Raw genomic sequence first — 24,516 nt, forward strand, 5'->3', positions numbered from 1 at the left:
CACCCCCTGGGTTGTACAGCACATGTTGCGCCTCATACGAGCTGTGCCTAAACGAAGCCGGTCTGTCAAGCTACCCCAGAGAACCAACGCGGTGGAGAAAATCTCAAAAATCTTTCCAAAAGTTCCCGCTTCTTCCTGCGCTCCCAGGGGTGACCCCCCGGCCGGGCGGTACCTGACCTGGGCCGTGGGTCGATGGCTCAGATTAATCGCACCCGCTAACGGCATAAGCGGCATGGGCAGCCAAGGCTAGGGGCGCACAGGAGCGTAAGAGTGACATGTGAGGCATTTCCCCCTTGGACATGGCGTCTTTTTTTTAGAATCAATTTGCGGTACGGGGCACGCGACCATTGCGAGCAGGCACGCGAGCAGTACAGGAGAGTACAGTACAAAGAGGTTCACTGTTGCAGCGGTGGCGGCATGATTCAAGAGCCACGACAACCTTAGACTTCTTATTAGTCGCCATGACGCGCCCATTGCCGCTCCAGAACTGTGCCCTCACGTAAAGTTCACCACCGTCCGTTTCATGCCGAGGCACTGCTGCACTGCGCTGCGCTTTCGTGATGGAGATTACACGGCGCTCCGTCCGGTCAGTTTAGCGAGCGAGCGAGAGAAGTACAGTAAGCAGACAGGTAAAAAGAATCAATGATCGCCTGAAACCGAGGCCCATCGCGCCATGTTTCTCGTCTTGGCGGCGATTCGGACCATCCATGGTTCCCGGCTCGTAAAGCGTCCATTGACGCACGGCTGTTGATCATCGCTGCATACTGCTTGTTTCGGCATCTCTGTTGAGAGCCGACAGGGGCGATCCTCCTGGATCCAATGAGTTGGCGACAGATCAGCTGCGCCACACCAGCTCAGAGGCCGTTGGCGACCACGCAGGGCGACCTGAGAGGCCGATGCTGGCCAGGAAGTCAGCCGCATCAGATCATCTCCGCTGGTGTGGTGTTCTAGCTGGTTCAGTTAAGGGGTACTTGTTTCTCCTACGCAGCATGACTTGCGCCCAGGTACTTTTCATCATCAGCCCTCGGAGTGTTTTCTCATTAGCTGAACGCTACCCCACAAGCCTTCCGGACTCTGATCCTTCTGGTGGCTGATGCTACACGCTAAACGAGTTTGGCAGCCTTCAACCTGGACGGAAATAGCATCACCACGGGGATTACTGCTTTTGCTGGTTGAGGATGACTTGTTCGTCGGCTGTCAGAGCCGAGAAGTGCATGTCTTTGTTAATCCAACATTGGTCGCAACAATCGACAATTCACTTGTTCTTGAAAGTCATAACAATCACTTGCTGACCACCGATGCAATCCATCCTGCAGATCCCACGTCCTACCGTGCCGCTCTACCGCACCACTTTTCCTGTCGTCAGACAGACAACCAACCTGAAAATCCCTTTCCTCGCTTCATATCGACAGGGCTGGTTTTCCTGCTTGTCATTTAGCATCCGAAAAAGATGCCTAAATACGGATTACGATACAAACCGTATCCATTTCGTCCCCTTTCATCTCGCAACTTTGAGAATCCTTCGCGCAAAACACTTACCCTAGATTTGAACACCGTTTCTTCCGCGATGACGTAAGAAAAACTCTTTTGACGCTGACACTGCGATCGTACCGGAAAATCGGCATCGCCAGGCGCCGACTAATTGTTAGCCTCTGCAGCCTCTTGAAACAAGCCTGTTTTGACCGAAGCCGTGACGTGTCGAACGGCTGTTGCCTTGTTTGCATAGGATCTCAACGAGGCGCAGGCGAAACTAGAGAGTTGTTAACAAGAGGCGAATGCGCCTTTCGTAACGGATTGGCATCGATCCTTAACTAGGCAGCTGCCATGATCCTTGCAGGATCTCCGTGGTTGATGCCATCACTGCCCGCATGATTGCTGGCAGTTGCCTGCTGTCGGAAGAAATGGTCAAGCTGAAGAAGCCGAACTTCCGTGGATAGCGATGCCTTTGAGTTTCCATGGAGCGGAATCGCCCCCATTACAGATGTCTCTTCCGAAACCAGTCGGACTCAAGTTTTGACTCAGAAATGCCTTGTTTCCAGGTTTTCTACGGGTGCGGTTGGACATTCTGACCCTTGTATGCCTTTAATTGCCCGTTAGGGTCTAGACGTAGGCATGTGAGTAAACCACGATGGTTCCTTGCCTCGGCTGAATCATTCGTCCTCGATCCGAAACAAACCTGGACAGTAGAAAGCATGTGGCTGGTTGGTGAGACTTCTGGCACAGCAGCTTCGAGGGGGGCTCGGCAGACGGAGAGTGGCTGACACATGTCTCCGTTCGGACAGTTGACACTCTCCACTTGGTTTCTTTTCCTAGATATTAGGCAAACTCTATCTATCTGGAGTGTTATCTTGATTAGAAACTTGCCGTTGGGTACTCAACGTCTCTGAAGTGGCGTTCAACAGATATGACACGCCTGCGCTTGGTTCCTACGGACCTGGTTCGGTGATAGGGTTCGAAATCATTAGGACTTTTTGTGGTATTCTCATGGGCTTTGCATTGTCTGCTCTGCGACGCGTCCCTCTGATCCAGCCAAGGACTGACTTCGAGATGCAAGTCTCAACGCCCCAACTAAGCAATAGATCACTGCCTAGAAATTCCATGACTGTAAACGGCGTAAAGACAGAATGGTGAATAAGAGTTGTCAATATGTCAAGTACATTCGCTGTGAACTGGCTTACCCTAGGCAAACATGGCATTGGGCTTGATGCTGTCAACACTAAGGCGTAATCTGAGCAAGACAAAATGTTGCTCATCTTTCATCGGTTTCATTAGATATATACTGGTATGAAGAAGCTAGAGAGTCTAATAATTGAATCTTTCGCCGTTTGACGGACTCCTCACTGCTCCTGCTCCCGCAAAACCAAGCCTGACGACACCTCCACCAGCATCCCATGCTCCATACCTCACCGGCCCAAGATTATCCACCGCCTTGACAATCCCATTGACGTTCTGATTCGGATCAACGTGCTCCATCACTCGTGAATCTTGACCAAAGGTTCCAAACGCGTTTACAATCTCCAGCGGGTTCAAGCTTACATCTCGTCCCAGCTCCCACCAACCCCAGAAGATTGGTAGAACCGCAAAGATGCCGACGAGAGATGCGCCGACGGCTATCCACATCTTTTCATAGTCGGTCACGTAGACTAATGTCGTAGTACCGCTGCTATACTCAACGCGTTGCTTATCCGTCTTGTTGAACTGGGCAAACTGCAGGCTCGCTCGGAAGCCAAGGTCCCTGGTGAGCTCGATCAAATCGTCCATGGGATTCTCCCACGTATCTTCGCATCCAGGGACGGTATCGTTCATGGTCATGTACTGTGTCGCTGGTAACCCGTCAGATCTAATATCGTAACCCATAGCACCGGTGAAGGACATCCATGCCGAGGAGCCGTAGAGAGCATTGACAATGGTACTGAACCCGCCCAAGATATTTCCAGTTCCGCTCGCAACAGTGGCAGCGGGGGTCATGTACCTATGAAGTAACTCGGGTCAGCATCGATATTGAGTGCAGTCGTCACTGGTTGTGAGATGCGTACTTGCGCTGGACAAACTTGTCGTCCTTCCATGTTCCCCTGAGCTCCACCTTGTTGCCATCCAGCTGCACCGGAAACGTTGAAATTCCAGCATGCAAGTCACAAGTCTGGACCTTGAGCTTGCCACTGCATTGGTTGGTGTCTTTATAAAGCGTGGTGTAGCGAAGAAACGACCCATCTTTCATCTGATAGACCGAGTAGTCGCTGAATTCAATCACATTAACCTGGAAGAGATATGCTCCATCGAAGGCCTTTAGCATACTTGCTCGATCCATTCCGACGGTGAGATTGAAGTTTCGTGTCGACTCGGTGCAGTTTACCTGGAACCCGAAGCCCTGTGCTTGGTCAGTAAAGATACGGCGTCGAGACCTTGAAGCCAAGTTTCGATGAGATGGTACCTGGACAGAGGTTGTGCAGTTATTGCAGTTGGTGTTGAAAGCAATCATATCATTCCGGTTGTTGTATGCTTGGGCAATGTCGCTAAAGTTCTTGGTGAGAAGAGAAACAGAGTGAGTACGACCGGTCTGTATGCTGGCATAGTTGCCAGGCAGTTCTCGAGCAATATGGAAGTCAAAGACACCTTGCTGCGCTTGGAATTCGTTTGCTGTTGAGGACGCTCGTTGCATAAGGGGACCACGTAGGACGGATAATGTCATTAGAATCGAAGCTGATAATGTGAGAATGATGTGGTAGGATGTTGGATATTGTCAAGTACATACCCAGACCAAGAGTCTTGGATTTCATGCTGAACAGATTTATCGCTGCATCGATAAGACCCGTAGAGGAACCATATATGGCATGCAGTCGTTGCAACTGATGATTGTCAACTACTTATATCCTTGAATCATCATAGTATCGCTTACCGTTGCTGTCCTTCCAGCAGCTCGCCAATACGAAATTGCCGCACCTTCTGCGAATGCACACGCCAAGAAAGCGCCAGTCAAAGCTGAAGTCAAAGCTAGCCAGACAGTAGGCTGCATGTACTTGTCCCAATGATCAACTGGAACTCTATCGCTGTAGATGAGTATGAAAACGGCAGCTCCAGTTCCGACCAATGCCAACAGCCATGCCCCGAGACCACGCGCGGGGAGTCGCTTCCAAAAACCGGGTTGCCATGGTCGGCTGAGCCTTGCAGGATCGGTAGAAGATCGCTCATGCATAGGTTCGAGCTGATACCATGGTCTTTTGTCGTCTTGGACGAGGTCAATAGGACCCTCATCCTTGAGCGGCCATTGGGGTGCGACACCCATTGTTGCAGCTGCTTCACTAAAACAGGGCAAACTTGTCCGAAAAGAATTAATAGAAGAGAAATACCAAGACGTCAAATGAATGAAAGATCGTGACTAGACGATACCAGAAAGAATGGCGATGGTGAGACACATCAAGGAGAGACACTACTTCCGCAGTGAAGTTTTGGACAAAAGAAGAGAAACAAAACAAACCTCCAAGACCCTGAATATAACTTGAAACTTCCGAGACCGGCTGTCAAGTCTCAATAACCCACAAATCATGACGTCCTTAATTTCTATACGAAGAATAGGGTTCACCAGATCGCCTAGGGGACCCGCTGGTAGGGGGATCAACGCTCCACGGGTTTGCCACTGGACGATCAACTCAGGAGGACACGAGTCGGCAATGGGTTGAAACATGGGATAGAAGCACGTTGAAGGACAAGGAGATGTAAAATTCCTTGTGTTAAACAAGTTTTATTGGCCGTCTCCCGTGGCTCTGGAAGTCGCCTTGTCTAGACGTTGAACATCCCCTGGTTTGCCATGTGGTGATGTCAACAAGGATGGTAATGATCGGCCTAGGCATTGCACGAATGAGGAATAACGCCTGGCATACCCCTTGGAATGACGGAACGGCACTTCCATGGTGCCTTGACACTTTCAAGCTATCGTACTATGCGATTGAAGACGGTGACACCCATTGCTTGGCTGTCTTAGCTCCCCTTATAAGTCGAACGACAGCCGCGGCTAGAGAGGCCTTAGGCCTTGAAGTGCAACCTGTTGAGTGGCATCGAAAGCTTCTTTACTGATATAAACACGACTTTCAATGCTCTCTCTTGCTTTGTCATTAAGTTTGTTGCCTAATTACCAATTAAGAAACTGATCTATAACAGGCGTATCGTTTAAATAAGGTAGGGCCCCAGAGCGTGCAAGGCCAACATGCATCCCTGAGATGAGCAGCCACTTGGGCAATAAATCCTCCACTACAGGGTGCCTTATCGTTGGAAGAAGCCTTGTCTGGGGTTACATGGCCAGACAGCCACATCCAAAAATACAGATTATTGAGCTGCTGCCTTTGCGCTGCAGACTGAGGCGTTGTTAGCGTGTTCTGGCCGAGATTGTTCCTTCAATCAAGTATCGGCACCTTCAACTTCTCAAGCCTTCGCGCAGCCACCAGACGCACTAGCAGCAACTGGTGAAGCAAGCCGTATCAAATCAATCGACCATGCGCCGGCTACACGGCACGGCACATGGAATAAGGAAATCAGGTGCCTAGACTAGCGTCTCTCGCCAAGACTACATAGTATGTTGCCATCTTCCCTTATCTTGACTCTCGATGTGAAACTTGGTCCTCCTGGTTGACAGAAGACCTAACCTACCGGTATAGCTCAACGCTCCTCGAAATCACCACAAGCCGCTTATAGCACCTGCGTTTTTAGATGTCCACCCCAAACTTGGCATCTCCGGACGCTCATCCTGAGGCCTCCTCGCCTCCCCTGCCCCCTGGCTGGATAGCCAACTGGAGCCCCGAACACAATTCTTGGTAAGTAAGAGCGAGGCTTTTACCATGAGACCTGTCCATAACATCGATTTCTTAGGTACTACGTCTTCACCGCTACCGGCGCGACGCAATGGGAGTACCCAAGTATTTCACCTGATCAACCACAATACTCGCCCGCCCCCGACCACCAAAGCCAGCCTCCGTACGACACCACGGCCGATACACCAATTCAGGATGGAGATCGTGGCTTGGGGAAAGTTGCACTTGCCATGGGCGGCGGTTACCTGCTTGGGCACGGGCACAAACATGAACAGCATCAACAGCATGGGCTGGGCAAGATGACGCAGTCAATGGCAATGGCGGGTGCGGGTGCGATTGGTGCCAAAATATTCGGGTTATTCGGGAACAAGCAGCAACAGCAGCACCAACCATCACCACCACCACAACCGCAAGTACATGTATATCCGGTATACGTACCTGGCCCCCAAGCAGCCCCCTCACCTGGACCTCCGTCGTATTACGGACAGCCTCCGCCCGCAGGGCAGAACCTGGGTCGCTACAGCCACACTCCGGATATGACACCGCCTGCCCAACCCTATCATCACGGAGGAATCCAGCCTCCAGCTACCGGTGGCACGGGCGCCTTTACGCCTCAGAATGGACCACCGCTACACATATACGGCGCTGTGTTTGCAGACAGGGACGTCACGCAGATAGTCAAGAGTCTTGTCACCCCTCAGCAGACACTGGCGCTATCCGGGGACACACTGGCCGAGAAACTTGGGGATCCATGGCCTGAAGCAGGACGAAAAATGTTCAACATCTTGTATTCATACGGTGATAGACCTATGGAGCTTATCGCAGCTGAGTTGGTCATGCCCGTTGGCTGAATGTGAATGATACTTGGACTAACACGCACTGATCTGCAGCACGACCACGGCCAACATCGAAATCAAGCACGAGGCCATATCGAGAAAACGTATGGAATTCTGTCAACCTCCTCCATCCCGGATTATTGCCTGCGTATAGGGTTGTGAGAATTCTTTGACGTGAGTACCAAACTAAAAACATAGACCAAGCTTTACGAGCCTAACAATCTTGTAGACAGCCGAGGATCCAGCAGCTGGAAAAAGACGGCGAGATGGAAGGTTCAAAAGAGACTCTCGGCCGAGGCGGGTTCTGGGACTGGGAACCAAGAACGCTGGTCTGCTATTACAGGACAGAGACTGGAGCTGTCGGGATCGTTTATTGTAGAGAGGGTGGCACGATACGCCTTCCGTGGAACCCCCTTGCCAAGTGGTCGTGATCGAGCATGCGCTCTGTGAAGAGTTGTAGGCCGAATCTAATTCGTTCAAATTGCTGCTTCATTATCGCATGTGCGCATCCCACCAGACGGAATTTAATAGCTAATAACACCCGTTTAATAGTTGTTGAATGCTCAGTCTTTTGTCTTCTCGTCGACAACACTCTTCCCCAACTATCAACTAAGTTGGTATAAAACTTGCCTGCCATACTGAGTGATTAGAGGCATCCACAGTCCCGGATCTTTGAGGATCATCTCTAAGTATATTCATATTGAAAATCAACAATAACCAGGCGGGCGAAAAATCAGACCAAGTCGGCAACGCGGCTCTTATAATGCACCGCGTTCCGGGTTAAAGCGCGGAAGACGAGAAGCCGTCTGTAAGTCAGCATGAGCTAGAAACATCACAGAGTTGCATCGACACTTGGCGCTACAGCCGTTTCAAAACCGCTGGTGCCAAAAATACCACTTCCTTAAACCAAACAAGCATGGTAGATAGAACATTAAAGCACGAGAGCCTGCTCAGCCTTCCGGACCATCGGGGCGGATCATCTGCTCATATGCCAAGAGAGAAGACGTTGGAGTTTCCTAGAGCCGTGTTATTAACGGGCGGCTGATCTTTAACGGTCGTGACGTTTCTGTGCAGAGCTTGTAAGCTTTGCTTCCTCCAGTGGGACCCTATTGACTACCGATTGGTGGTCGGTAGTTTGATTGACTATCTTAGTAAGGAGGCGGAGCAACTGGTTTGGAGACGACGCTGCTGACAGAGGCAAGTGTAATCTGCTCAATGTTCAAAGTCTAGACATGGTGACGGAAGTTGAAAGTCGATCATAGCGGTGTTCTATAGCGTGCCGCGTTTCTTGCGCCTCAATGAAGCATTGAATCTGGAGATCAATTTTGGAGGTTTGGTGTTGAGTCAAGGTATATAAAATGTCTTCATCGCCAACAGACTGATCTTCTGGCTAGCCCATAAACTAAGCGCCAGCTCATCATCAGATCATCCATCGCATCATCTACAGAACCCATCAAGTGAAGCAACATGAAGGCCGCTTGTGTCATCGCCACCCTCTTGAGCAGCTTCGCGCTCGCTCACCCCCCGAAGTCAAGGACCAACGATGGCTATCCCAATCCTACCATGGAGCAACTGAAGGACATCTCCCGACGAGCCGACGGCACTTTGTCCAACGCGCCTCCTCCTCCAAAGCTGGGCGAGAGCAGCAAGACTGCGTTCCAGGCTCTTGCCTTTGGTGAAGAGTTTGAGCAGGCGTACTTTTCGTCTCTGCTTCAGAATGTCACCGATGGTGTGCCGGGGTACAGACACCATGGACGGTTCACCAAGGCTGAGCTTGTCAAGGTGCTGGAGACTGTTGTAGCTGTAAGTTCTCGGCATTACTTTGTAATTCACTCGCTAACTTTGACCAACAGCAAGAAGAACTTCACGCCATCAACGCGATCAACGTCCTGAAGCACTTCAACGTTCTCGCACCGATGCCCTGCAAATACCACTTCCCCATGAACAACATCGAAGACGCATTTGCACTCGCCGAGAGCTTTACAATGCTTGTTGTGGGAGCTCTGCAAGACGTCAGCCAGACCCTTGCGCAGAACGGAGACAACGGCGTTGTTCGGGCCATCGCCTCGGTCATCGGCCAGGAGGGTGAGCAGGGCGGCTTCTACCGTACTCTTCTTGGACGGGTTCCTTCTGAGAAGCCGTTCTTGACTACTTCTGTCGGAGAATTCGCCTTCTCTTACATCTACAACACGTTTGTCGTTCCAGGCTCTTGCCCATTCGACATCTCAATGATCAACCTGCCCATCTTTGCCAAGCTTGACGTCAAGGACGGCTCAATGGGTCTCGATGTGAAGCCTAAGGACCAGTACCTCACCTTCACTGCCGACATTAGCACCGTGGGAGGTGCCGAGAAGTTCCTTGGCGGCAATGGAAAGGGCCTGTACCTCACCTACTTCAGTGGTCAACTTCTGCCCATCAGCGAGCCTATCACCAACGTCAAGTGGAACAAGGGCCGCATCACTTTTGATGCCTTCTTCCCATTTACGGAGAATGTCATGAAAGGACTTTCTGTCGCGGCTTTGACTACCTCGAACAACTTTACGGCCCCGGGTATGGTCCCTGGTGCCACGATTGCCGCCCCAGCTGTTATTCAGGTCAACGAGAAGCTGTGAGCATGCAAATAGGTGGACTTGCAACAACCAACATGTTGCCTGATATGCATGAAGGGGATGGACGAGGTGTTTTGATCTTGGTTGATGTGTAATGTGTCATTCTTCTTTACTTTCTAGCTGCAAATAATTATCTCTCAATTTATGTGTGAATCTCACACCATGGCTTTTGTAATGGTGATGTGGATGGCGAGGACTCTCTTAAACCGACCTTACATAGCTAAGCAATCATATTTACCCTTCAAATTTGCCCAGGAGTGATTGTTCGTGCCATATCTACGGAAGAGTATCAGATGTCTCTCATCACTCTAACCAAGCCTGATGGGAGTCTGAGGAAAAGTAAGACGCATGATATAACCCTAGGCGACGGAAAACGCCGAGATATATGTTCATGTTTGTATGTTCATACGTGGTTTCTTCTAGTTATTCCGTCGAGCAATAGGCTTTAGCCCTGGCTCTCTATCTATGCACAAGCTTCGATGCTGAAACACACGTTCAGAGCTTCGAGCGAGAAAGGTCAATGCTGAATTCAGCCTTGGCCATATCCCGAAGAGCCCTTCTGAGAATCTTTCCAGACTACAAGAAATTAGCATCGTATCCAGACATGCCGTGGGTTTACTTACCGGATTCTTTGGAATCGCCTCGACAAACCTGACTCCGCCCTTGAGACGCTTGTGCTTGGCGACTCTCTCTTCTATCCATTTCACTATATCCTCTCCAGTGATCTGTGAGTCCTGGACCTTGACGATGTATGCTCGTGGGACTTCGTCTCCATTGGCTGGGACACCAATGACAGCGGCATCTGCTATCTCGTGGTGGTCGAGGAGGACAGCCTCCAACTCGGCTGGTGCGACTTGGTTCCCCTTGACCTTAATGAGTTCCTTGATTCTGTCGACAATGTGAAAGATTGCTCCTGGCTCGAAGGACTCAACGTAAGCGATATCGCCAGTCTTGAGCCACCTGGTACCATCTGGGTCGACAGCAATCGTATCAGCTGTCGCAGTAGGATTCTTCCAGTACCCTTTCATCAGAGTTGGACCTGTAACCCAGAGTTCACCGCGTTCATTTGCCTGTTCCACCACGGTCTTTCCATCCGACTTCATGATCCTCGCTGAACAGTTGGGCGAAAGCTCACCCACTGCCGCGACCTTGCTCTCCACACGAGAATCCCATGTCATGCAAGTGCATGTAACTTCCGTCATGCCCCATCCCTGCCTCACGATAACACTCGCATCCGGCCACAAGGCTTCAACGCCCTGAGCCACCTCGCGACTGAGTGGTGCAGCGCCAGAATTGACACGTTCGATGCTGCTGAGGTCGTACTTCTTGACAATCGGATGTTTTGAGAGATAGACAAGGATAGGCGGAACACACATGAGGGTCGAGATGCGGAACTTTTGCACGTGCTGCAGCATCTTCTCAAAGTTGAAAGCTGGCATAACGTAGACGGGCACGCCGATGCGGGGGTAGATGGAGACAAAGTATGTCTGCCCATAGGCATGATATATGGGAAGAAAAGCGAGCAACCGGGATCTCTTTCGGAACTCGGCTTCTTCGGGGTCCTTGTTTGCGAGCTCAATGACGCCAGTGCCGTTGGCGACGTAGGCCCTGTGGGTGATCTCGACACCTTTAGGGACTCCTGTTGTGCCACTGCTGTAGTTGAGACAACAGACGGTTGCCTCCGGGTTGCTTGGCTCGCTCCATTCCCAAGTCTTTGCTCGTTCTTGGTTGCCTAGTAGAAGGTCGGTCCACGAACGGACACCGCTGACTTGCGTGGCCTGGGTGGGAGCTGATTGATCGAATGGCGGCAGTACCGAAGGATCCAAGGCAAAGATTTTGTCCGACGGAAGGCCAGCGACATTGGCAGCTTCGAGTGCAGTCTCAATTGAAGTCGATACCGTGAACAGAAAGGTACTGCCCGAGTCTTTGAGCTGGTAAGCGAGCTCTCGCGAGGTGAAGCCAGGGTTTGCGCCGGTGAATATTCCCCCGCTCATCAAGATTCCAAGAAACACGCTTGGGAAGTATATATTGTTGGAAGAGAACACGAGTACTCTGTCACCCTCACGCATGCCTGCATCGATAAGACCAAGCGCAATCTGCTTTGCGAGGAGACGAAACTGGGTCTTGTTGAGGTGGTGAGTCTCTGGTCGATCGGCATCGATGAGAATAGGCTTTTCAGAATCTTCCATAGGACCGGAAGCCGAACCAAAGATCCATTGCTGCAAAGAGCAATCGGGGATTGGCTCCTCCCAACGTGATCTCAGCGTCATGGTGTTCGTGAGGAGGAAGTTGTAACTTGTAGGGCTTCAGTGGGTTTTTGTTGAGGAGCTAAGCCAACACAGGCAACCGCAGAGCTTGAGACACGGCTTCTCGGAAGATGTTTTAAAAGAGGTTTCAAGATGAAAAGAGAGACAAAATACACCCACCAACGTCTAGAGACTGCTCTCCAGGCTTTATACCAACTCTTCATCGGCTGGCGCCGCATCGAAATCTCGGAAAAGCCAAAGTGTGGGGTAAGATCATCAATGCCCTTCTGGGCGCGTCTAACCCCGCAAAATCATCCATGACCTCGGCGTCTGGCTGCAGCCTCCCTTGTTTAGGTCGACGAGAAGAGAAGTGTGCCGAGGCACGTCTCTATAATGATACGTCACCATTGTTTTGGTCACCTGGCTTCGTTTGTGACCGAAGGGGCAAGTGTTGCGTGGGCTGAACTGAGCTGGAGAGGATGCGGATGTATTGAACGGATTTAAAGGCTACAAACAGAAATTCGGGATATGCATTTGCTCCAATGGTATAGTTGCTATTCTCATAATGAAAGAAACCCCGTAGTCCACGACCTCCTTGGCGGCAATGGCTGAGGGCATAATGGCTCCCAGTCCCACCACACCCCTCGCTTTTCTCTCTCAAGATGGAAGTTCCGCGACCACGGAACTGTCAACTTCCGCTGGCTCTTCCTTGCGAGGAAGATTCGTGATGACAAGGTATAATACATTCTATGGGTCTTATTAGCATATTCCCCAAGAGTTTGGATGCGGCTTCTTACGCTCTGAAACAGCTGTCCCCATCCAACGGAAGAATTCTTTTTGTCCTCATCTTTTGATGCACGCTGATCTTTTTCCTCATCATCACTTGAATCATCAGCCTGTTTCTTCTTCTCTTTCTTCTTCTCTTGCTTCTTCTGTTCCTTTTCGCTATCTGAATCTCGATCAGAGTCTGCCTTGCTAGCATTGCTCTCTGCCTCAGCAGGTTTCGCACGCCCATACTTCCAACGACCGCCAGTGAGCAAGGCCACGATATCACCACTAGAAGCCGGATGATTCGGATCGGCATACCGCGACCGAAACTCGGGTTTGGGTAGCATGTTGGCCACTGAGTGATCTGGATTCTTCCTGATCCACTTAGCCTGCCCACGCCTATCCATGTACTCATCGAGCCACTTCTCTGCATTGTCAAGTTTCTTTTTCTTCTTCGCCTCGCTTTCTTTGCCTTTGGAAATCTCGTCCAGTGACGCAAAGGTGAGTGGTGCTGGTTCAGGCCAAGAAACAGTACCTTTGGATGGCTTCATGTTGTCTTGAAACTGGTACTTGAACTTCTCCAAGCTTTCCTTGCCCGAGGCTTTCTGCATCACTATGTCCTTCATCTGTTGAGTTAAAGGTGGTGACTCAACCGGCCGGCCATCCAAGGCGACCGCAGATACAAGTTCGTCGCCGTTGGTGTTGGGGCTCCAGGTCACGACGAGACACACAAGACCACGCGGAGCAAAGAACTCTGCGTTGACATGGTCCAAGAATTTGTTTGACTTGAATCGACTGTGTGCCTCGACCGTCATGAAACTCAACACGTCGATACTGGCACCAATGAGCATCGAAAAGGGCTCGGGAGCAGCCATGCTGGCAAGACCAGTCAAGTTGATGGCATAGAGATATGGGTTCGGCTCCAAGGACTTGTTGAACGAATCGATCAGGTCAAGAAATGTTTCTTGGTCGATACCAACGTCTGCCAGTACTGGGGCATACGCTCGCACAAACCCGCGACCTCTATCCTTCGGGCGCCGCTGAGGTAGGATGACGGGCAACGCGAGTTTTGTGTTGGTTTCTGTTTGGCACTCAAAGGGGTGTCTCTGAAGAAAAGCTTTGGCGACGTCTTTGGGCTCTTTTGGTTCCTTTGGTTCCTCTGGCTTTGGCTTCTGTAGTTTATTGCGCACTTTGGACTCTTCAGGCTTGTGAGGTTCCTTGAGTTCTGCAGACGCATCGAGCTCCTCGGGAGACTGTGGACTTTCCTCCCATGCCGCTTCTTGGCCGACAGCGTCCAGCTCCCAAATGGCCTCATTCAGTTGCGCGGCGATGGGAACTTCATCTGGCTGCTGGGTCACGGGCGCATTCTGTTTCTTTTTCGCTTCCTTCTTCTGTCGTCGGTAGTGGATGGCTTCGGAGACGAACCCGATGCTTGCAGCCGCCAATCTGACGAGGTCATCGACTGGGTCATCCTTCTTCTTGATGGGCCCCTCGGGGCGGCTGAGGTTCTTGTCTCTCTCACGAATAGCCTCTTGGACTAATCTAGAGGTGATCTTGGACGTCACCGTCTTGTCTTGTTTTGGTGTACTGAAAGCTATTAGCGCGGCACTGGTGTTACATGATTGAGCTCAGATATTTACCTCATATTGAAATTGGGATTGACGATATGGATGAAGTTTGAAGTTGTTCATGTCAGTCTCACTTCAGACAAGATCTCAACACTCTTTTATGCAAATTTCGCAAACACACCGCCTCATTGCTTTGCCTCACGGGGCGTAATTTGTTTCCAGAATACTTCGAGATTGAGGCATCCGACGGTGAAACCGAAAAACACTCGTCATTAAACGTGAACGAGGCATGACGAATGCATCCCAATCCTTCTTCCTGGGCGTGATCTTGGCGTTTAGCGGCCAATTGACAGAGAGTACCCACGGCGCCCGCGGGGAGCGAAGGATCTTGGCGTAAGACACAACCACGAAGGAGCCAAGATCGTCCGATGAAGCGTGGCAGCCCTAATGGAGCCCTGTCTGGAAATTAAAGTTTAGAGATACGCGTTTGTGGTAAGGTTCTTGTTCCTGCTTGGCGTATATGTTGGTCTTGTAGTGGCATCTGAACTGTGGCTCTGCTAAGAAGCGTTCCCTCTACGATGGGCTATTTTGACAGTGGTTATTGGTTTGCCCATGTATTAGAACCTCGCTCTCCCCAAGCTTTTACTGCAGAGTTGCGATACGAGCAAGCTCCCTCCTCACACAACCAAGAACCGCAATGCTAGAAATGGCTGGACTACAGAAATCATCGCTGCGCATGGCATGAGCTTTTGTGATCTCAACACGGTCCGTTTGTGAGGGGTGCACTCGACGTCACTAGAGGAGTGCTATGGTCTTCAAGTTGATTCGACAAGCGTACATCTCAACATCACACCTCCATTGGCAGCACAAAAACACAGCCATGTTCATGCCGCTGACTGGCATGAATAGCCCATTGTCACCTGAAGCTAAGCCAGACGCCCCACGCGCCATCAGGGCACGACCATGGAGATGTTTAGCATGTGTTGGTTACTAGCCTTATGAGGCCATCCTTGCAGCGCACAATGCCGCCAATTCGAGGCAAAGAGAAATGCAATCCGTGATTGTCGATTTGCTGCCAGTTGTCCTGCATCTTCAGCCGCTGATGTCAGCTCTACAGAATATGTTTCATTTTTATTGAACAATTCAGCATACATAAACGCCATTTTCTTCAGCTCGAGTTCCAAAGATGCAGCTCTCGCTCGTTCTTCTTCATTTTTTTTTTTTTTTTTTTTTTTGGAAACTGTTTCGAGATGGCGGCCCTGGGCGTAGTACTCTACTCAGCCCTCGACTCAGCCCCTCTGATCACGGCCGAGGTTTCATTTCTGCTGGGGATCGTCACGCACCTGGTAATCAGGCCGTTCGAGATCGACAGCCAAGCCTGGGCCATGGTTTTTGCCTATTTGGGCGTGATTACCACCCTCCTGCTTACTTACATCCAAGTGTGCAAGTTTACCATTCTCGGGGCAATTTTGAGAACAGCACTGGTCTCGAATGCCTTCAATGTTGGTCTTGCCAGCAGTATTCTCATCTATCGAGCTTTCTTTCACCGGCTTCACCGTTTTCCAGGCCCATTCCCGGCCAAGCTTTCACGCTTCTATGCTATGAAAAATGCTGCAAAAGCATTGAAAGCCAACGAGGAAGTCCAGAAACTGCACGAAATCTACGGGGACTTTGTTCGAGTTGGTATGCTTCTAAATTATAAGTCTAGAGTACGAACAGCAGCTGAATTTGAACGGTACAGGACCTCGTGAAATATCCATCACTCGTGAAAGTGCCATCTCAATCATCTACGAGCCCCCAAACCAATGTGTAAGATCAACATGGTATAGTCAAGTGTCGGACGATGTGAGAAAGATCTCGCTTCATACTACTCGTGACTTGACGGCCCACAAGCTCCGAAAGAAGGCATGGGTGAGAGGTCTGGGCTTCAGAGGTACGAGATTGAATACCCAAACAAGGGTCACTGTTGACAAGTAGTAATCTAGCCCTTGCCATATATGAAGAGAAGATCGCACCAAAAGTGGACATTTTGATGGCACGAATTGCAGAGAAGCAAGGCACACCAATGGACATGACTCTATACGCAGCCTTCTTTGGATTCGATGTCATGGGACAAGTTGGTAAGTGAATCTCAACATGCATCTTCTGGCATGGCATGCAATACTCACTCAATCAGGTTTCTCCAAGGACTTCAACATGTTGGACTCGGGTCACAAGCACCCAGCCATTCAAGCCTTGCATGAGAACATGGCTGCTGTTGGTGTACTTTCGACGGTGCCCTGGCTCATGTCTATGCTCGGCAAAATCCCAGGTGCCACTGGGAGCTACGCAAGATTCGCAGACTGGTGCGCACGAGAGCTTCAAGCGAAACGTGCTGTGAGTCATGTCACTGTTCAATCTCCTGGGCCTTTAGCTGATCTCATTTCAGATTGACAACAAAAACAAAGAAGTCCTCAAAGACCACGACCCAAGAGATGTCATCTCATGGTTGCTCAGGGCTGAAGACGAGAATGACCGCTCTGCACCCCCTGGAGAGGGAGCTTTTCAGGAAGACTCTCGTCTCATGATTGTTGCCGGCAGGTAAGCCATCAAGCAACAGCCCACTATCCATGGCAATTGCTAATCATTGTAGTGACACAACAGCAGTAGCCTTGACGAATACGTAGGCGTCCATGTTCACCCAACCTCTTGATGAACCGTGCTAATCATGCCCAGGCTATTCTTCTTGACCAAATACCCAATGTGTTATCGAAAGCTACAAGCAGCTGTCCAAGCTCAGTTTCCCGAGGGAGTCAAAGACTGGACATATGAAAAGGCCAAGTCGATACCATATCTTGAACACGTCATCCATGAAACACTACGGTTGAAACCGTCAGCCCCCGGAGGACTTTCTCGCTTGACACCCCCACAAGGCCTGCAGATCGACGAGGTCTTTATCCCTGATGACACCATCGTCTCTGTTCCCACTTACACCATCCAACGAGACGAGCGATATTGGGAGAATGCCCTCGAGTTCAGACCCGAACGCTGGGAGAACGTGAACCCAGAGAAGGTGGCGTGGATTCCATTCTCAAGGGGTCAGTATAGCTGTCCTGGAAAGAACCTTGCTTTCATGGAGCTTCGCATGGTTCTTAGTCGTATTGCTCTTGAGTACAACTTGGCCTTCCCTCCTGGGGACGATGGAGAGGCCTTTGACAAGGGAGCCAGGGATACCTTCACCCTCAATGTGCCAGAGCTACCTATTATATTCACGACGATCAACTGAGAGGTTAAACGACAAGCAAAAAAGACAAACTTTACGCGCTCCTAGGTTTCTACAATGAGCATGTTCCGTTAGTCGTGCAAGTGCGACTGCCTGCCAACACCACGTTGGAGGCCACGAGGCTCCTAGACAACAGGTTGCTGGTGGAAGGGCACACTGAAGAGGTTTCGCGAAAAGTCACTACTGGAATAATAAATAGAAGATGGTAGCCATTTTATGATTTGATCAGTGTATTAATATAAACATGGTGTGTAGCCAACAATTACAAGACTGTTATTCACATATCGTGGCTCAAGGAGCTGCACACCCTTGGCTGAAGGAAGTTTGTCCACACGACCTTGTCAACAACACTTGTCCACCATTACCCGACAACAGCAACGTCTGCACAACCTGTGTAACAGCATCTTTCCGAATCCGACGTCATGCAGAGTTGTGCAGTACTGGGTTTCATTATTGTCCGCAATCATGTCTCCAAAAGCAGCCATTTATGGCTGATGGCTCCTCCTGGAGACATCGTTGCGGACAATAATGAAACTGAGTACCGCATCACGCCACATCATATAGGATGTGATTTTGGGGCTCATGCCAGAGGGTTATCGAACTGTCGTTGATGGCCGCACTTCCCTTCATAGAAACAGTGAGCGCTAGCCACAGTATCAAAGAACGCAGGGATTAGTCAAAAACACAGCTAATTACTGTGCTCTTTGCTAATCCTGTATTCTTTGATATTGTGCCAAGCACTCTCTGTCTCTACCAGTGAAGAAGTGAGCCGACAACAGCGCCTGCCTCTCTGACGGTGAAACTTATTAGATGTCCAGCGTTGTATGATCGAGCCGTCGGCGTCGCTTTTCGTTTGTCGTGTCTCTTGCCGGCGTTGGAGATTGGGTCTCTGTCTCGGTGTGTTTCCTCTTCTTGCTTATCGAAACACTCGCCGCTGGCGGCGACTTGGTATGAAGATTCGACAAGGGCGGAGAGGACGGGGTGACGCCGAGCGGCTTTCCAACAAATGGGCCCGTCCGTATCCCGAGCCTTGGAGCGACAGTCTGTTTCGACGCGGCGTGTGATACCATGTCACAGCTCTGCGAAGTATTGGCCGATACCGTCGTTAATGATCGCTCGGACGAGGTGCTGCTGTCGGAATCGTAGAGGCCATCGAGGGCAGCCCGGCGCATCTCTTCTTTCAGGCCCGGTGGGGTGTGTCCCGGCCGAATGCCATCGGCCGTAGCTGTTCCATAGATGCTGTGGCGAACCTTTTACTGCAAAATTGCGAGCTCTAAGCATCTGTTTAGTTTTTCGGCAAACTCAGGGTCGTGTGATTGATTCGATGTCGGCGTAGACGGGGCATTAACGAGGTGCGAGCCAGCAGTCTCAACAGGATCTGGAAGAAACTAGGGGAGAACGTTAGTCTTGCGAGCAGCATGGGAGGGAAAAAGTCATACCTCGCAAGTCTGGTGCTCGTAAAGAATGGCTTCGACCAGCCGCCATGGTGCTGGATGGCGTGGAGCGCGTGGTTCAGGTGTTGGCGAGTTGCATAGTTCAGATGTCGGCATGTCGCCTTGGGCAAAGATTTAGGCGAGAACTTCAGACAAAAGCTATATCGCAAGCATTTTGTCAGCTGTATTCCATCAATATCAAGCGACGAGGATGTTGATGCGCCGGCTTATTGATTGGTTGTTAAGGGAGGCCGACCACTGCGGGAGGCCGACCGTGAGAGTCATGATGCCGGCATGGAACAATTTTGGCCCGTCACCGGAACATATGTGTCCGGCCTCCCGCGTGTCCTTGGCCTGCCCCACGATAGCGTCTCATGCCCCATCCCATCATTCCATGGCTTGTTGAGCTACCAGAGCAACCGTGTAGCACCAGTTTTGGCTCATCCAATGGCCTCGAGCCCTGCTAGTAGCGAGGTTACGAACGAAGACCCAACAGGGCCGCTTTCGTCAGCCTCCCATGCCACGATAACAATCACTCCTCGTAATGCCGAGGCCAGACTTGCTTTCTCTGAGGTCATGGACTGGCTCCTTGAAAAGTCTCAAGAGGGCCAAGATGACAACGGTGAGAGCTCCGAGACCGCATCAAGAACTCATGCAGTCGGCTACATGTGGTCACCACCCAGGCATGTTCGAGATCCAGGGGTTGGAAAGCTCATAGAGCAGATGAATACGGGTCACCTCTCATCATCGTCCCCAAGCTCGTCTTTCAACCATCATTCGCCGAACCAAAACTCCGGTGCTGCCGTTGACGCAGAGGACGACCCTGCCATGTCTCCCAGCGCGGATCCTGGCACATACATTCGGACAGGCTGTTACTACATTGATCTCAATCGTCCACCTGCGAGCTCTATTCGTGGGTGGACGGCTGGAAGACGAGGAGCACGGAAGTGGCATAATGAGTTTGTGTTATACTTGCAGAACTCAGCATTGCATGGAATCAGACAACATCACGCCATCTTTCAAATCCATGAGACTGGCAGGATCCTTTTAAAGAAGTTGTCAGACCGGGGCTTAGTAGAAGTTGACGGGGATGCGATGCAACCGAGAGAATTTCGTGTCCTGAACAAACACTCTTCATTCATCCGCCTCGGCCAGTTGAGATATGAGGTAGCATATACACGCTTCAGCGGCACCCAAGAGCACACCGACAATCTCGGCCGGTACATCAGGCCTATTTATGGTCATTCTATCTCCCTTGACCTAAGCCTAACTCCTACCCCAGCAGCCGGAAATAGCATTCAGGTTGGTCAGTGGACTCTTACCAACGCAGGAACTGTTGGCTTGGGAGGCAAAGGGCGTGTGAGCGTTGCACTCAACAAGACTGGAGAGGTCGTGGCCTTGAAGCGAATGTCTGTGTCAAAAACCAGGACCGCTCTCCAGAGGCATCAGAATACTCTGGAGGCCCTCACGCGAATAGCTAACGCGGCAAAGAAAGAGCTCATTGTGCGACTTCGAGAAGTCATTACTGATGACCCCCGGGCGAACAATCAGACAGCTGATGTGTGGTTTGCGTTGACGCCTTTTGCGCCCAGTATACTATCCCAGTGGAAAGCACCCGTGCAGTCACTGTTTGCCTCGTGAACACAACTATTTGACTAACTTTCACTTCCCAGACCAGGTATGGCCCGGACAATGATTGTGTCCTTGCTGGAGGCAGCCGGCTTTCTTCACGCCAACAAATGGATTCATGGTGATATCAAGCCCCCAAACATTGGGGTTCATCACTGGAACTCGAAAAAAGCGTCCATTGTACTGCTTGATATAGAGGATGCCATTCATGCGCCCCAAGGTTACGCACTTTCAACACCAGGATGCTCTGGAACAGTAGGATGGCTGTCACCAGAGCGTGAGATGGGGCAATTCGATTACTCAACGGATGTCTGGGCCATAGGCGTTGCAGCGTTACGGATGCTCTTGGGGAAGCATCCATGGCAGTTCAGCGTCAATCCTTGGCGTGAAGGACAAGAGTTTGAGAGCTATCGGGAGCGTTTTCATACTGAGTATGATCGGGTGACGCAAGTGATCACCTCAAACTACCCCGGTTAGTTATAAGCTCTAGCTTGCGAAGCGATGTTAACACAACAATAGGAAAGCTTGGAACAGCGATACTCTAGATGATTCGACATCCTCATGCACGTGTCGAAGAGCAGGCTCAGAGAAGACCTAGCTGCCGAGAGATTCTCGAGTTTTTTGGGGACTCAGAAACCAAAACAGAGAGTCCGGATGGCCCATAAACCAAACGAAGTCGTTTGGATAGGTGATGCGCCATACATGAGCATCAGTGGAGGCCTCAAGGGAGTACAACATCACCAACCCTGTAGCTTCGATGCATCATCATGCACACAGCCTCTGACTGCCATGAAGCGTCACTATCATGTTTCTTGAGCCAGCAAATGGAACATGAAGCTCAATGTCTTCATCTTCCGTCTTGGCCACCCGTTTGTGACTTCGATATGGATGTGCAGTAGGTGAGTTGAGAGTATCCATTTCGGTGGTGTTCTCACATCCGATTGGAATACTCGTGTCAGCCACAAAGGGTTGGCGGCTCGCGCGGCAAACGTAAACTCTCCTGGCTTTAATGCCATTCATTAAATGCCGTTCCCTTGGCTGGGCCAGTTCCGTTTTCGTTCTGCAGCTACTTGTGTGATACTGCATTTACCGGGGATTCAGCTCCCACTGGAATTGGTCAGGGTACATCGCCGACCTCGTCAACGCAACCGAGGTTTAGTGGCTGTCAGCATGGCCAGATGGGAAAAGCCACGTCAATAGGGGGTTGCAAGCCTTTGTATCACTCACACTTTATGAAGTAACGTTGAAGGGAGATGTAGACGTGAAATAATATGAGACTCTAACGAATATTGATGCTTTGCACTAGACTCGGATAACCGGAATGTCTGCCAACATAACTGAGACTGAATGGGGACCAACAAGCAACAGCTTCTCGCCCAGACACAGAAAGGGAACCAACATCCTCTTGGCCCTTGCGCCGGGCATTCCCAGCTGTCACACGTCGCATCCCAGCCTCATAATTGAGGCATTTCCCACGGGCGGGGTAAAGTTTGCGCATTGTTTGTGACATGTAACCAACCAACCCAGGTCCAGAGGCTGCCTGCCAAGATGCAATAACGTGGAGTAGTTCCCGCATGGTAAGAGGCAAGGGATAAGGGGGCCTTTGACCGGGAATAATGCAGCCCCGCGTCCAACCGAGCGTGTCAGATAAATGATATGACAGTAGCTGTCTGTTCTTCTTGACTCTTTTTCCGAGTGCCAACTGTCTGCCAAGATGTCCGAGCAGCAAGCAACGAAAGAGACCGAGGCCGCTGCGGTCCCGCAGACGCAGAATGAACCTCTCCCTGGTGTTCTGCCCGCTCAGCACTGGGCCCAGATAGCACAAGTATGCGCAGATCAGCGGAGAAAGAAAGACACGATTAGCGAGAAAGCTAATCCCATGACCGGCAGACCCAGGGCCCAGAGGACGACGCGGACTGTCTAGGGCATCAAACGATGAGAGACAGAATGAAGCACTCGATATCATGTGAGTATGGTTTCTCGAGACCTATGATAAGGCTGACAACGTCCCATAGTCACCATGTTCTCACACTCTCTCATGATGGCAAACTTCATCTAGCTCCTTTGAAAGATTACGTTGAGGTGTATTCGTTCCCCAGAGCCGTCAATCCACAGTCTCATTGTGTATCAGAAAGTCGTCGACATAAGAACAGGCACAGGTGAGTATTTGCAATGGTCACAAAATTGGAGACACCGTCCCTTGAGGCTAATATGACTGTTGTGAAGGCATTTGGGCAATGTAAGCTTCGCAGGTCTCCTCTCAAGTTCCAATAGTGACCATTCACACGCAGCGATTTTGCCGGCGCTCACCCCAACGCAAAAGTAGTTGGTACCGAACTTTCGCCCATACAGCCTAGCTGGGTGCCACCGAATCTTGAGTTGTGAGTCTGGATCGGATATCTGTCTCGCTTTTTACAGTAACTGACATAACTTCCAGTCAAATGGATGACTGCAGGCAAGAATGGACGTTTGAAGAGAACTCCTACGATTTTGTGCATATCCGATGGCTTTTCGGAAGCATAATGGACTGGACCGCTCTCTTCAAGCAGGCGTACAAGACCCTGAAGCCTGGCGGATACATCGAGACACAAGAACCTTCTATTCGCTTCGAAAGCGACGACGGTACCGTGAACGAAAAGACCGCCATGGGTCAGTTTGGTAAGATTTTTGTTGAAGGGGGCAAGAAGATGGGCCGTACCATGACAGTCTTGGAAGATGGTATTCAGCGCAAGGCGTTGGAGGAGGCTGGGTTTGAGGCGATCGAAGAAGCCAACTTTAAGGTGCGTTCAACCACTGAAGTAGATCACTTCAAGCTTCTAACTCTGCATAGACTCCCGTCGGATCCTGGCCACATGACACAAAGCAAAAGGAGATTGCGAGGTTCCAGCAGCTCGCTGTTGAGCAAGATACAGAGGGAACAATGATGTATGTGGCGGCCCTGGCTGGTTGGTCCAAAGAAGAGGTCACTGTCTACATTGCTCAACTACGGCGAGAGTTCCGATCCAAGGATATCCATGGATACTACAGGCGCAAGATTCTCTGGGCACAGAAACCGGAGACAGTTGATGGGTAATCAAGTACCGAGATGGTCATCCGACACAGGGAGCTCTAGAACTCGGGAAAGTAACATGCAGCTGATACGAGGACTTAACCTAGTGATGGATAGCCTACGCAGACTCTTCTATATTTAGTTTGCTTCTAACACAAATACCTTTTTCTAAAGTCGAGCTGAAAGTTCAGGCTAGAATTGTTGTCCCAAAACTCCTGACCGTTTACATTATATCGAACGCAAAGGAACATGGGCTTCATCTCAAGGTCTACCAGTTCTGCCAGCCCGACTGTAAACGTGAATACGTCATAACCTTCAATCTCGTGGCAATACTGCGCCGTAACTTCAGAGATGGTATTCCAGAAGTCCATGGTGAATCGACACACAACAGACTTGTGGTAGGCAAGATTGGCCACCACGACAGTGCCCAAGAGACTCATGCTGTCATTGGAAAGGTAGACACAATCCAGTCTGACAGGTGCGGTCTCTTGAGACACACGAGAGCGAGGAAAGTTGGGTGTGGAGAGCTCCCACTCGTACGGACCCAGCTCTTGTGGGGGCAACGAGAAGTAGCAAGATGAGCGGTCCATGATAGGCGAGGAACCTGCACTCACCGCTATAGGACGCTCGGCTTGGTTGAAATAGCGTACGTCCTCCAATACTGGACCGAAATGAACCGCCTTGGGGGAGGTGGGGGCGCTTGCACTCCGCCGATGGACACAAGGATGAATGGCGGGGAGGACTGGATCTGTGGATTTCCTACGCTCCCTCGCTCCTCTCCATTGATCGACCTTGTCCTGGCTGTTGGAAGTGG

The 24,516-nt window shown here is 50.7% G+C and overlaps 7 protein-coding genes across 7 annotated transcripts; 4 read left to right on the forward strand and 3 right to left on the reverse strand.

Moving 5' to 3' along the window:
- Positions 1-2,802: 2,802 nt before the first annotated feature.
- Positions 2,803-4,783, reverse strand: LRP88_00423 (DUF3176 domain-containing protein; the record flags this gene model as incomplete). The annotated part of the gene is made up of 5 exons (XM_083237136.1): positions 2,803-3,472; positions 3,537-3,868; positions 3,932-4,200; positions 4,253-4,346; positions 4,397-4,783. 5 exons carry the CDS (start codon positions 4,781-4,783, stop codon positions 2,803-2,805), a joined length of 1,752 nt encoding a protein of 583 aa, XP_083107027.1.
- Positions 4,784-6,201: 1,418 nt separating this feature from the next.
- Positions 6,202-7,153, forward strand: LRP88_00424 (WW domain-containing protein; the record flags this gene model as incomplete). The annotated part of the gene is made up of 2 exons (XM_083237137.1): positions 6,202-6,305; positions 6,361-7,153. 2 exons carry the CDS (start codon positions 6,202-6,204, stop codon positions 7,151-7,153), a joined length of 897 nt encoding a protein of 298 aa, XP_083107028.1.
- A 1,452-nt stretch (positions 7,154-8,605) lies between these two features.
- LRP88_00425 (uncharacterized protein) lies at positions 8,606-9,750 on the forward strand (the record flags this gene model as incomplete). Its single annotated transcript, XM_083237138.1, has 2 exons — positions 8,606-8,941; positions 8,992-9,750. 2 exons carry the CDS (start codon positions 8,606-8,608, stop codon positions 9,748-9,750), a joined length of 1,095 nt encoding a protein of 364 aa, XP_083107029.1.
- A 492-nt stretch (positions 9,751-10,242) lies between these two features.
- Positions 10,243-12,017, reverse strand: LRP88_00426 (acyl--CoA ligase; the record flags this gene model as incomplete). The annotated part of the gene is made up of 2 exons (XM_083237139.1): positions 10,243-10,323; positions 10,371-12,017. 2 exons carry the CDS (start codon positions 12,015-12,017, stop codon positions 10,243-10,245), a joined length of 1,728 nt encoding a protein of 575 aa, XP_083107030.1.
- A 633-nt stretch (positions 12,018-12,650) lies between these two features.
- LRP88_00427 (uncharacterized protein) lies at positions 12,651-14,406 on the reverse strand (the record flags this gene model as incomplete). Its single annotated transcript, XM_083237140.1, has 3 exons — positions 12,651-12,740; positions 12,791-14,348; positions 14,402-14,406. The coding sequence occupies 3 exons, from the start codon at positions 14,404-14,406 to the stop codon at positions 12,651-12,653; spliced, it is 1,653 nt and encodes a 550-aa protein (XP_083107031.1).
- A 1,173-nt stretch (positions 14,407-15,579) lies between these two features.
- Positions 15,580-17,594, forward strand: LRP88_00428 (cytochrome P450; the record flags this gene model as incomplete). Its single annotated transcript, XM_083237141.1, has 7 exons — positions 15,580-16,012; positions 16,071-16,262; positions 16,315-16,449; positions 16,506-16,705; positions 16,758-16,909; positions 16,962-16,991; positions 17,045-17,594. 7 exons carry the CDS (start codon positions 15,580-15,582, stop codon positions 17,592-17,594), a joined length of 1,692 nt encoding a protein of 563 aa, XP_083107032.1.
- A 4,773-nt stretch (positions 17,595-22,367) lies between these two features.
- LRP88_00429 (class I SAM-dependent methyltransferase) lies at positions 22,368-23,726 on the forward strand (the record flags this gene model as incomplete). Its single annotated transcript, XM_083237142.1, has 6 exons — positions 22,368-22,478; positions 22,785-22,812; positions 22,880-22,892; positions 22,945-23,034; positions 23,091-23,433; positions 23,484-23,726. 6 exons carry the CDS (start codon positions 22,368-22,370, stop codon positions 23,724-23,726), a joined length of 828 nt encoding a protein of 275 aa, XP_083107033.1.
- Between the last annotated feature and the right edge of the window lie 790 nt (positions 23,727-24,516).

The sequence above is a fragment of the Fusarium phalaenopsidis genome (genome assembly GCF_050370095.1).
Source record: "Fusarium phalaenopsidis strain FUZ10S chromosome Unknown contig_32276, whole genome shotgun sequence".
In the NCBI taxonomy this organism is placed as follows: Eukaryota; Fungi; Ascomycota; class Sordariomycetes; order Hypocreales; family Nectriaceae; genus Fusarium; species Fusarium phalaenopsidis.